The sequence below is a fragment of the Oryzias latipes genome, chromosome 12, assembly GCF_002234675.1.
Source record: "Oryzias latipes chromosome 12, ASM223467v1".
NCBI lineage: Eukaryota > Metazoa > Chordata > Actinopteri > Beloniformes > Adrianichthyidae > Oryzias > Oryzias latipes.
In genome coordinates this window covers 1,924,011-1,937,250 of record NC_019870.2, presented here as the reverse complement: position 1 = coordinate 1,937,250, position 13,240 = coordinate 1,924,011, and the positions used below count along the sequence as shown (strand labels likewise).

Here is a 13,240-nt window from a genome sequence, read left to right as displayed (position 1 = left end):
CCAGTTGGTCAGACTGAAGCTCAGAACCCAACCAAAAACACAGAGTGTGGGTTTGAGTCCCGTCCTCCACTTTCTGACTCACAAACCAAGTCAAGAAAAAGGAGGCGGAGTCTAATGAAAGTCCAAACTTTACACGCCTGAAAAATATCCGATGACAAAGTTTTAAACGAGTTTCCATCAGCCGACCCCGGTGGACATGCAGTTCTCAATTCCAGCTTCACAAAATATCGTGAATATGGCAAAAACCAATCAGATTATGGGGATGAAACTTCTGGACAAACAGGATGAAGATCTTTTGTTGTTTTATAAAAAGAAATCGGAACCAAGAAAGTTAGCATTTGCTAACGTGAAACCGAAAATGACTGATCTGAGATTTGTTTGCTAGGAATCGGATAGAATCCCTCTCTCTATATATATTTATATCAATATCTATATATATATACATTCATATACATACAATTTTTAAAACGCCCCTCTCACCCTCCGCAGGTGGTTTCTCCTCCAAGCTCAGGTCTTCTACCAGAGGCCTGGGAGCCTTGGGGTGAAAAGAAATCAAGGAAAATTTGTCGTCTACAACTTGATGAACTGCTTGAAATTGAATTTATAATCTAACCCATAGACACCATAGAGCTAGGTTTGAAGAAAAGTATAATTTATTGACTAATATAAGTCACACATTCAGGCAAAAATAGTTTTATCTCTAGTATCAAAGCTTTATGGATAAATGTAAAGAACTAGTTATGCAGTAACGATGTGTGCCTTTGTTACATTATTAAATAAAATTAGTGCTTCATGAACAAACTCGTATAGAGAGGTTGGAGTGAATCCAGACTCTTCCGTTTGGGTCACAGACAGACAGCAGGACGAACCAACAGTTCGCTGTTAAATGACCGCATTAGTTATAATTATAATAATTATAAAAACTCCAAACATAAAGAAGAAACCGGAAGTGTTCTGATAACAGCAGATCTGGAAAAGCTGGTGCTGAGACGAAAGCACGTTTGCTTGTCAGTCAACAGGTGTGAGGTCACCTGGTGGCTTCCCGCCAGAGGAGCGGCTGCAGAAGCGCGACACCCAGCGGAGCTCAGCAGAACGACGCTCACAGGCTGTGCGCGCTCCCGCGGACGCCCCATTCCTCTCCGACGACAGAATTTGACGCAGTTTCACAAAAACATGAAGGCTCAACGATCCAGGACCTGATGGACTCTGAGCTGAAGATCGGGGCATTTCCTGACAGCGTCCCACGGCTAAGCGGAAGTGCGCAGGCGCAGCAGACTGAAAGAGAAAGTGAAGTTTTCGTCACGGACCTCCGTGTACATCCATTAAAACAGCCCCACGAACACGCGGGATTTAAGCTCAGTCCCGCCGGTCTGTGATGGAAGGTGAGTTTAAAAACATCCACTTGATCCGAAATGAAATGTAATTTCCTCTGACGTCCAGAAACAGCCTTTTAGTCAGAAACGCGCGAGGGGTTTTCCTGATCAAAGACTTTAGTTTTGAGTTTTCTGAAAGCATAAGGCGGGAAAAAAGAGGCTTTTAGATCTATTTTACCTGATTTATTATGAGTGGATTTGATCTTTGAACTAGAACAGAGTAGAATAGAATAGAATAGAAAGTAGTAGAGTAGAATAGAAACAAGTAGAATAACGTAGAACATAATTGTATAGAGTAAAATAGAATATGATGGAATAGAATAGAATTTAAAAGAGTAGAATAGAACGTAGTAGAATAGAATAGTGTGGTGATGGTCAGAGGGGTCGTAGGTGCGTACTGGAAGCCACGCCCCCCTCAGTCTGCCCCACGGCAGCTGTGGCTACATCAGTAGTTACCATCACCAAGAGTGCATGAATAGTGGAGATCCACTGGAGACACTTTGAGCGTCTCTGTTGGGGAGTCTGGAAGTCTGCATGTGTAGCACTTGTGTCAAACTTAATTTCTAAGTGGGTTACACATGGAAATCATGTGGTTGTCAGAGCAACAACAAGCCCCTCCCTCATGATGGATTTGTCTCCATGCCATAGACCTCCTGTTTGCATTATGAAACCAGACACGAGCCTCTCCTTCCCAAAAACGGGCCCAGTGTCTGACACCAGAACCTCAAAGCGGGCCGACACTCGGCTTCTGGAAGGAGAACCGGGGCAGGACACCGCCACGTTAGCCCCCCCCAACACCCCCCAGTCCTGCCTGACTATGATTTCTGAACACTTTGTCTGATGAGCTGCTCTCGTTGTGAATCTCCACAGAGATGCGGAAAGGAAACCGTCGAAATGACAGCCACAACGTGTCTCTCGCCCTCCAACACGACCCCCCTGAAAGCAACAATGTGAAACCCAAGCCAGGTGACCACAGAGGGTCAGACTCCGCCCACAAGGACAAGAAACAAAACGTCCTGGAGCTGGCCGGGTTTGGCGGGGATGAGGGCCGGACAAACTCCGGCGAGCACGCCGGCGGACAGATGGATGACAGATGGAGGATGGAAGAGGAGGAGCGTCCTTCATCGTGCTGTAAGCTGGACGACCTGAAGAGACTCTCAGATTGCGAGGAGAACCTGGGTCTGATCCGATTTGATGGGACGCACGCCGTCCTGGTGGATGTGAGGCGCCTTCACCTGTCCTTACCTGAGCAGCGTCGAGAGGCGCTCCGCCTTCACGTCAGCTCACTGCTCTGCTTGTCTTCCAGGTGGAGCAGTTATATAACTGTCAGCGCATAGTTCCTGCGAAAGGAAAGGTGGCTTGGGACGATAACCACGTGAAGATGCCACACGCTGTAAGGGAAACCGTGACGCCACGTCCACACCGCCCTCGGCAACGCGCGTCTACGCAACCACTTCAGATGAAAAGTCTATGTGAACATGTATACATGCGTGTTTTGGGGTTCCGTATTCATGGGACACTGCACATTTTTAAGAGAGTGGCCTCGTGGTAGAGTGTGCGCCCTGTGACTGGAAGGTCGTGAGTTCAAATCCACGCCGAGTCATACCAAAGACTAAATATGGGACCTGATGCCCCCCTGCTTCACAGTCAGCATTAAGGGGTTTGATTTGGGGGTTAAACCACCAAATGGTTCCCGAGCGCGGCTGTGTCTGCAGCTCACCGCTGCCCCAGGGGATGGTAACTCATCGGAATATTGCACGTCCATGTGTTGAAGTGTCTTTGGGCAAGACACTGAACCCCACCTCGCGCCTGGTGGAAGGTTGGCAGCAGTGTTCAGCAGCGGAGCCGCCATCAGTGTGTGAATGTGTGTGACTGTAAAGGAAGGTAGAAACATGCTTTACAAACATACACTGTTTACCATTGACCTAGGTTTGTGACAGATAATGGGACTTTAACTTTAAGTCCATTTTCTGGCCCTGCGTCCAAACGCACGGCCATGGGACGTTGAAAACGTAACCATTTCAATGCTGACTAATCGGGGATTTGGATTTGGAAGTGAGAAATGGATGGCGCCCTTTTTCATTCACCGAACCTTTTGAATATTGATCATGGAGGTGAAATTAAGACCTGTGGTTTGCGTCCGGCCAGAATTCTCTGATCTGTTTCATTGTTGTGCATTGTCGGACAGATCGACGTTTGGATCGTAGGAATAGAATTCGTGAATCGGTACACCCCTAGTTTCCTTTCAAACTGCTCATTGAAGGTTTTCATTCGTTAGGAATCTGTGAGGGTATTTGAATGACTCCCAAACATTTGGACTCTTCTGGGATCTGTTTTTTTGTTTTTGTTGTCTTCATTGTGACGTCTTTGCTGCATAAAATGATTGATGGTGATGCAGAAACTGAACGCAGTTTGATGAAACCATCAGAGGAAACGTTTTTTTTACTACATCAGCACTTTTTTAGCACTTTTTATTTTGATTTGATTTGAAATGGTTTATGTCAAGCAATCAAATAAGAATATAACACAAAAACATTACAATCATCAGTTATACATTCATACAAACGAGTGTCAAACTTAGGATAACTAGACATAAATTAAATATTGCTTGAAAGGGAGTTGAAGGAAGTGAACTTCTATGACCCACCCCTTTTCTACCATAACCATTTAATTACATGATTTATCATTATCCGGTTCCTAACTTTTATCAGACAGAATTAAGAATCATTAGTTATCAATAAATCACATGACAAAGATGAATTACTTAAATTATTATGTAAAAAATAGTTAGAAATCAACATAAATGCAGATGAGTTTTCCAAAATATATGCAGATTATGTTAAGTATAAAAATCCTTTATATAAATAAAAATTAATACCATATCAGTCAAATAGGCATATCACTGTTTGAAAATCTTCTTAGCATAAATTGATCAAGTATCAAAAGTTAAAAAATGTGCAAATTATGTTTTATTAGGAAAAATCATGAATCCATTTTTGGAGCAAGTGAAGTAATATCATTAGAAATGAATCCATTTAACCATCTTCAATAACTGATTAAGATTTTTTTATTTAAATAATAAGGCAATGCTGTGAAATAAAATCAAAAAGGGTCCATAATCTATCAAATGACGAAGGATGGTCATTCGACCAACTTTTAAAGCCAAAGTTAAAGTACCACTAGCTGTCACACTTACCTAGGTGTGCGACATTTGTTCTCCACATTTGACCCCTCCCCTGGGGGAGCGGTGAGCTGCAGACACAGCTGTGCTCAGGAACCATTTGGTGGTTTAAATCCGCAGTATAACTCAAGTGTGTCGAGCAGGGAGGCATTGAGTCCCATTTTTAGAGTCTTTGGTATGACTCGGCCTGGATTTGAACTTACAACCTTCCAGTCACAGGGCGGACACTCTACCACTGAGCACAGTTTAGTCAAATGATCTCATCTGAGCAGAACAATCTCAAGTCTGACCAGTGAACTTTTTTGAATCGTTTTAATGCCTGATGGGAGCTACGGATGCAAAGAGGCCAATTGTATGCTAAAAACTGTTTGATTGGGATGAAGGTGTTTGTGGTCCTGAAAAAAACACTCTAAAGCTGTGTCCCGTTGTAGACGAGGAATCAAATGGGGCCAAACAAGGGTCCTCCCAAATGGAAGCAGATCTCTGAGTGCCTGTTTGCTCTCGCCAGTCGGACAGAGGCGAGCGCCAAAGACGTGGAGGTATGTTTGTGTCACTTAACCAAAAAAATGCACATTTTTATGAACTACTGACCCCCTCCCTGACAAAACTCTGCCCAGAAAGCCATCCTCCACTTCAACCCCAAGTACCGGAGTGTGTGGACGTTTGATGCGCTCCTCTCCTTTGTTAAGGTCAGAGTTCGCCTGAAAAAACACGATGAAGCTTTTTGTTTTTTATGCTGAAATCTTCATCTTTGCCTTTCAGTCGACACCTTCCTCAGAAAACGACCTTAACAAACTGTTTGCCAAGATCGCCGCTTTGGCCTTGAAGCTACCGGAAGAAGTTCAGAAGGTATGACCAGGAACCACCCGCCATGGTTTTTCCTCTGAGTCTGTCGATTTAGTTTTCCATGGAAACGACCACGGCATGAAACTGCTCCAAAAAAGGACGTCAAGTCAACTGTAAAACTGACTAAAAGCCAACAGCTGGTCACTCGGGTTAATGTCATGTCAAGCCTCAGTCCCACCTGATCTCATGGCTGGATAGGGGATAACTGCAGCAAAATGCTAAGGTTGTAGACAGCTTAGTGAACTCGTAGAGAGAAAATGTTCACAGACATTTTTTTTCTATGGGCGACGGGTCGCACAGAACCCGCCTTCGCCCAACAGTAGCCAGGACGGGCTCCAGCAACCCCGCAGCCTCAGCAGGTCAACAAAATAGATGGAAGTTCAGGACAAAAACAATGTGTCTTCTACCCACTGATCAGTTTACTGAAAACGTCACGTACCCAAAGCCGAGTCCCTGATTGGTAGATGCGATGCGGCGACCTAGCCAAAGTTTCGATATATGACCTCTGGTCGCGCCACTGAAATCGCGCTACAGGACTTCAGATCGCGTCTGTACCATTGATTTAACATTAAAACTGGCCGCCTCTGTCGTGCGAATCACGTTCAGTGTGAATGCAGCTCAAGGACACCGTTTGACAGCATCACCTGTGCGTGTAACTTCCATGATCCTTACGAATACTTCTTGATGAACTTTGCACACGCACAACAATGGTACGTTCCATTTTCATGACACCTTGAGGCGGCCATATGTGCATGTGACTAAGGCCTGACTTTGGAAAGTTTTTTACGTTTTTTTCGTTTACATACTACAGGAAAGTTCCTACAGTGTTTGGGATTTATTGCCATCTAGTGGTCAGATTTCAGAAGTGCAGTCAAACATTTCTGTAGAAACAGAATTATAGTTACTTCGTCAGGAAATGTTCAAGAAAATCTTATGGTTTAACTAGAAAATGTCAATTTTTCTCCAGAATATTTAAAGGGATTTTAACCTTTTGAATTCCTGAACGTTCTCTCTTCTGTTTGTTAAAACTATCAAAACAGAACAGAAAGCGCATCTAAATTTCTGCTTATGCTGCTGAAAACCAAATTTTTTCCTTTTTTTTCTTGTGGAGACATTGAAAACCATTTCAAGCTGAGTTAGAATTTAGAAAAATGACGATTTAATATTTTACCAAAAAGAAACAGGACATCCGCATCAGCCGTCTCACTCCTGTGGCAAACAGTTTGGTTCATTACTGACATCTTGTGGTTGCTGTGGTGCATTACATCCTAAAAAAGATAAAGCTTCTTTTTCATTTGAAAGCCCTGGAGTATTAAAACCCTGTTGCTCACCCCTTTCCGGCGATGTTTTGGTGTCATCAGGCCATCCCACTGCTGCAGCGAGGACGCTCTGCATCCATTACCCTGTCTCATGTTCAGATCTCCTGCCTGCTGGCCAACGCTTTTTTCTGTACCTTTCCTCACCGCAACGCCTCCAAACCCTCCGCAGAGTACCACAGCTACCCCTCCATCAACTTCTCCAGGTGAGGAAATCGCTGTATCACCGTTCCCACGTGCGTCCCACCTGCTCACGCGTTCTCTCGTGCAGTTTGTTCGGAAAGCCGTCACATCGCAAAATCCAGAAGCTGAAGGCCATCATGCATTACTTTAGGGTGGTGACGGATGAGGGGGCAGACAAAGGTAGGCGTGGGCCTTCTGTCTTTGTGACAAAAATCAGAAAAAAATGTGTTTATGTTGAACTCAGCAGGAACCAACGGCCTGGTGACGTTTGAGAGACGATGCCTCAGAGACGAAGATAAGCCCTGCTGGGAAAGGTGATCCTGTCTTTGCTACACGTTCCAAAAGTAAATGCTCAGGATCTGAATGCAGATCGTCGCCCAATCAGCTGCTCCAGACAAGAAAGATGGCGAAAGAAAAAACTGATAGAAAATCTCCCACTCCGACAGAAAATAATAATATTAAGAATTAAAGCTGCCATCGTCGTAGTGTGACTCACAGGGGCTAAAAAGTTGTTTTTATTTTAAATAACGCCTTTTCTGTTGGAATATCTCCATAGCAACCATTTAAGTTTTTGGTTGCCTGGTGGTGACAAACACATCTATGTAACTTTTAGCAGAATTGAGTAAAGTCCATTTTTGGATTTCCTTGGCAACCAAAGTTTTTTGTTAACCTAACATGTTCTTTTCAAATGTTATATCGTTTTGTTCAGCTTGAGCTAACGATTCGTGGATTATATTTTTAAGATATTCCAATCAAAATTGTGCGAGCAACAGGGGAACGTAACTCTTTCCAGCTAACGTTAAAAATCTATTTTTCAAGTCGCCTCCCAATGAACTTCGAGAAGTTAGGAGGCGATATATCAAAATCCTGCTTTCTGTTCTCTGAGTCGTTGGTTCTACAGCTGCAGGGAGCCGCTGAGAAAACTCCACGTCACGTCCGAGGGCAACATCGAGGACCAAGGGGCCGACCTCCTCCAGGTGAGGAGCTCAGATCCCGGGCTCCCGAGTGCCCGGCGAGGCCTGAACCTGTCCATGTGCACCCACAGGTGGACTTTGCCGCTAAGGTGGTCGGTGGGGGGGTTCTGGACTCAGGTCTGGTCCAGGAGGAGATCCTGTTTCTTTTACATCCTGAGCTAATCGTTTCGCGGCTTTTCACGCAGGAGCTCGCAGACAACGAGTGTCTGATCGTCAAAGGTGAGACTCCAAGTTTTTGTTGGTGACTTTCAGAACCGTTTATTCAGATCCGAGACGAGTCCATGATTTGAAGAATTAGGTCAGAAAAAAAAAATGACATCAAATCCAACAGATTGAAGAAACTCTGACAGGATCCAGTCTGAGGATTGGCTTCAGTTCTAGCACCCGGTGGAGAATCTTCCACCTTCTTCAAACCTTCGGTCCAGATTGTGACCCCCTCTGAGATCCTTCAGCGGTTCTCAGACACACCTGACACCTGAGCCGGTTCCTCTGTGGTTCCTCCTCTTTCCTGGTCTCAGTCCTGCAGGTTCTCTTTCACCTAAGTTTCACCCAAGTCCAGCTGGTAGAACCGCCGTTCCCGAGGTCAGAGTGTGTGGAGTTCGTAGGTCAGGTGATGTTCTGGCTTCTGGTGGGAGTCAAACAGGAAGTCCTGGTCAGTGTTAGAGGGGGGGTCCTGTTCTCCTCCAGCTTCCAACCTCTGAGTAGATCAATAAGGTGATCAGCTGTCTTTGGTGTTTTCCGCCTGATGTGTCCGTCCACTGTACTGATGTAGAGAGATCAGGTCTTCCACTTCCTGAGTTTGATTTGATCCCAACGATCCTCCAGAAAAGGACGGCAGGACTCTCCTGAAACGTCCCTGTTGACCTCAAACCCAGAACAGAAAGAACCAGAATCCTCCACAAACAGCTAGAAGATCCTTGGAAGAACAAAAACGATCTCTGGATGAACCTTGAAGCTACTTTGACGCTACATCGTACTGTACGCTCAGGCCACCACTTCCATCGAAAAGTCTTTGCAAGCATTTGGAAATACACACTTGGGGTTTCTGAGCTCTCCTTACGTTGAATGTACGTAAAACGTTTTTAAAAGCAGCAGAACAGGACCTGTGAAAAATCTTTGAAGATTTTAGTAAAATAGAAATAAAAGGCTTCTCAATTATCATTTTGACAAAATTAAAAGTTGATTAGTTTCATTAATAATCCCAAAATCTGAGTTTACATTTAGAAAATATTTTCATCTGCGAAAATAAAAAAAGTTATAACTGAAAATAAAACTAAATCAAATTTAAGGAGGTAAAAATGCTGACTCAGCATTTTCAGTACCAATTTCAGTAAGAATGACTCGTCTGTTTACTGACTCTGCTGACAGAAAATCATCTTTTCTCGGGTTCAGAGTGACTTTGATGAGGATCAGAGGCTTTTTGTTTTGTTCTCAGGTATGCAGCGGTTCAGCTTGTACGAGGGTTACAGTGACGCCTTCCAGTGGGCGGGGCCTTATGACAGCAGGGTGGAACGGTCAGAGCAGTCTGCTTTACTGGTCAGTGGAGGTTTGTGGGGTTCTGACCCGTTCAGGTCTCTGCAGGGATGAGTGGAGACGGCTGAAGAGGCGGATCGTCGCCATCGACGCGCTGCACTTCAGAGACCCCAAGCAGCAGTTCCACATGAACGCCATCGAGCGGGAACTGAACAAGGTGAGGCTGTGGGTGAGAGCTGGAACCGTGCATGTGTGCCGCACATGAAGCTCGTGTGCACATGTGTGACATCTGTGTGAGTATACAAACCCTGTGTACATGTACGACCCCAGTGAACATGCCCCAACCACCTCGTAAGTGTGCAACCTTGATGTAAGTGTGCGACCTTGATGTAAGTGTACAACCTTGATGTAAGTGTGCAACCTCGATGTAAGTGTGCAACCTCGATGTAAGTGTACGACCTTGATGTAAGTGCACAACCTCAAAGTAAGTGTGCAACCTCGATGTAAGTGTGCAACCTCGATGTAAGTCTACAACCTCGATGTAAGTGTGGGACTTCAATGTAAGTGTGCGACCTCGATGTAGGTCTACAACCTCGATGTAAGTCTACAACTTCGATGTAAGTCTACAACCTCGATGTAAGTGTACAGCCTCGATGTAAGTCTACAACCTCGATGTAAGTCTACAACCTCGATGTAAGTCTACAACCTCGATGTAAGTCTACAACCTCGATGTAAGTCTACAACTTCGATGTAAGTCTACAACCTCGATGTAAGTGTACAGCCTCGATGTAAGTCTACAACCTCGATGTAAGTGTGCGACCTTGATGTAAGTGTGTGACCTCGATGTAAGTGTACGACCTTGATGTAAGTGCACAACCTCAAAGTAAGTGTGCGACCTCGATGTAACTGTGCGCATGTGCATGTTTCAGGGCTCTAAGGTCATATGGGGTCTTATGTGAGACCGCATTGTACAAGTGAGACGTTTGGGTTCACTTACTTTTCTATTCTTCCTGTAGGCGTACTGCGGGTTCAAATGCTCCGGTAAGCACCAGGAGCCCGACATCGCTACGGGGAAATGGGGCTGCGGAGCTTTCAATGGGGACCCACAACTCAAAGGTTGGAGAACAACAATCAATATTTACTTTACTCAGAAACAAACAGTCTGGGTTTCTCGAAAACCATTCCAAGTTTTCCCTTTGAGGATCTAATTTGAGTCCAGAAGTGGAAATCTAACTGTTGACATCAATGGGACATTGGTTGTGTCCGAATTCCATTACTATTCAAAACTACCCGTTTTGTTGAGCTGTCCAAAGTCTATTTTCCTGGAAATTTCCCATAAGTCTCTGCGAAAAACCAGAGCGGATCGATGCTCACTAGCAAATATAGACCAATATAGACAATGCATTGCTTTCAAACAATTTTTCTTGTGAAAAAAATGTATTTGAATTTATTTTTGTAAACCATTGAAGTTTCATCATCAGAACTGTTACAAAACAGTGGTTTTCTAAAAAATAATCTCCGTAAAATGTTTGCACTTGATAGATTTTTACTTATGGAAATTGGTGATGTCATCGTTGGTATCAATAAATTTTAAAGTAGTGAGCCTAGTATCCAGATTGCTTTTAACCCTTGTGCTATCTTAGATGACCCCCCCTTCCATTGACGTGTTCCCCCTACCATGACAAAGGTGGATAAAGGTGGAAAGATTTCATGTAATCCATGGACACCAGTGAAGATCACAAATCATTGAAGGAAAAAGGTTCAGAGCACTGTCTAGTGGGTCTAGATGACCCCACTCCCAATGTTAAAGTGCCTAGGATAGCACAAGGGTTAAAATCCTGGACACCGGATAGTTCCACACTATATGTTTTGTTTAGTAGTTATGGAGGAAATGCCACTGGATCAAAGCAGAACCCCGTTCAGGTCCAGTTTGTTCTGTTTGTGTTCTGGCTCGCTCAGCTGTGATCCAGCTGATGGCGGCGGCGAAGGCCGGCAGAGGTTTGGCTTTCTTCACCTTCAAAGACCAAAAGCTGGAAAGTGAGCTGCGGGACGTCTACCACCTGCTGGTCTCTAAGGGGTGCACAGTTGGTGAGAACCTTTTTTTTAAAGCATCGAAGACAAAGATGACGGAGAAAACCTGGATTTAAACACAACCACACCTGCAGAAAAGACTGTTTTCTTTACTAAACAGAAACCAAAATGAAGTCTTTTGATCTCAATCCACCAAAGATTTCAAAAGAAAATCTGTGTTCTGCTGGAAAAAATAAATAAATAAATAAACAAATTCCCTTACTTTTGGAGGCGGAGCTTCTCTGTGATGCAGCGCCGATTACCTTAACCAGCATTGAAGATGAACAAACATCTAATTTGGGATCTACCCAAAAATTGGATTATTGTTCTCGTCTTACTGATGTTATTTTATTTAATTTAATTGTTTCTACCGTTTGTGTTGGACTGTGACATTTTCTCTGAAGGATTTTGTCAAGGTCATCATTAAAAAAAAAAGTTAGTGAGTAAAAAATAAAGAACGTCGTCAGTTTAAAATGAAGTCAAACTTTTGTGGGGGGAGGGGCTTAAGCATGTAAACACAGGGGGTCTAAATCAGAACCCTGGGGTACTCCACAAGTTGTTCCACATTCGTAGTGACAAAATGACAGGAGATTTTTAATATTCAAACTAATTGAACCCACTGATCTGATGCACTTAGTGCAGCGCTCAGCCTGAGGTCAAAGGTCAACTTTAAACCAGAGAGCGTCCTTCAAAATTCTGTCATTTTTCAGCTTAGAACAGGTACAAAAAAGGTCAGTTTTAATTACTAACTTGATTTTTTTCTACAGGTGGCCTGTACAAACTTCTGCAGAGCTACTGTGCAGAGGTGAGACGACACAAACATGAAGATCTGTTTGACTTCATCAGGAAATCCGGGAGCAAACTGTGACGACGGCTGCGCTCACTCATGAAGGAACGCCGTCACGTCAAAGAAGGAAGCTCTGAGCTAAACTTTACGCTCTTTGTTCTGTCTTTTAATTCTCACGCGTTAAGAAGATCCTCTTTGAGGATCCAGGAGCAGATGGAGCTGCTGTTCTGATCTGTTATGAAACACGGACGTTTCTGATTAGAGAATCTGCAGAAGAAACAGGGAAAATTCTGGGAAACATCTGTGATTGATTGATTTGGTCTGAATGTGACCGGAAAGTTCATCGTAATAAACAAACATCTCTGATGTTCTGAAGTCTTCAAAGAAACATTGCACTAAATCCATGAATTTTAATGAAGGTTTTTCCACATTTGAACTGGTCTGATCAGCTGCTTTTCCTGATTCTTTATTAGCTACAAAGAATAAAACAGAACTAAATAAATACATCGTTTCCTGAAAGGCTCTTTTCTGTTCAAATTCAGATCCTAGGAAGATGAAGGAATGTTCAAAATACATTTTCTTAAAAAAAAAAAAAAGATGCAAGGAAACATTTCTGAAGATTGCAAACATAGATTTGAGGCAGTGGTTCCCAAACTGGGGGGCGCGGCGGTGTTGCAGGAGGGGCGCGGTGGAGTTTAGAAACAAAGGATTTGTATGTTTGTGTCAGTGTGGGGGGACTCGAAAATATTCTAATCTTTAGAAAGAGGGGCCCTGCAGAAAATGTTTGGGAACCACTGATTTAAGGAGCCATTCTCCAGCAAGGACCGAGAAAATCACATTTCTGATTTGAAACTGCTGAAGCTCATTTTACAGCCAGAGTTCTGCCTCGTTCTTCACAGCATCAAACATCTTCTGGGATTTTTCTGTCCAACATCCAGTTTTTGGTGACGTTTGGGAAGAGAGACAAATGTTTGAAGCAACTTCAACCCTTCGACAAAAACCAACAGTTTCTCCTCCATCCTTCAATTCCTGATGAT

General features: G+C 43.8%; 1 protein-coding gene across 2 annotated transcripts; it reads left to right on the top strand.

Moving 5' to 3' along the window:
* Positions 1–1,079: 1,079 nt before the first annotated feature.
* Positions 1,080–12,799, top strand: LOC101160495 (poly(ADP-ribose) glycohydrolase). 2 transcript variants are annotated; one of them, XM_004074611.4, is made up of 16 exons: positions 1,080–1,382; positions 2,244–2,593; positions 2,680–2,766; positions 4,986–5,093; positions 5,172–5,243; positions 5,317–5,403; positions 6,762–6,922; positions 6,988–7,079; positions 7,147–7,213; positions 7,801–7,876; positions 7,945–8,092; positions 9,309–9,387; positions 9,455–9,563; positions 10,363–10,462; positions 11,306–11,434; positions 12,184–12,799. In XM_004074611.4, exons 1-16 carry the CDS (start codon positions 1,376–1,378, stop codon positions 12,282–12,284), a joined length of 1,773 nt encoding a protein of 590 aa, XP_004074659.2. In that variant the 5' UTR covers positions 1,080–1,375; the 3' UTR covers positions 12,285–12,799. The 2 variants fall into 2 exon arrangements, with proteins under 2 accessions (XP_004074659.2, XP_011479714.1); XM_011481412.3 differs by having other exon boundaries at positions 7,144–7,213.
* Positions 12,800–13,240: the final 441 nt, after the last annotated feature.

Bases quoted from the DNA above. Each gene is read 5' to 3' on its own strand.
- LOC101160495 (XM_011481412.3), top strand. The intron at 6,923-6,987 runs GTGAGGAAATCG...TCTCTCGTGCAG, and splicing joins CCCTCCATCAACTTCTCCAG to TTTGTTCGGAAAGCCGTCAC. The intron at 9,564-10,362 runs GTGAGGCTGTGG...TTCTTCCTGTAG, and splicing joins TCGAGCGGGAACTGAACAAG to GCGTACTGCGGGTTCAAATG.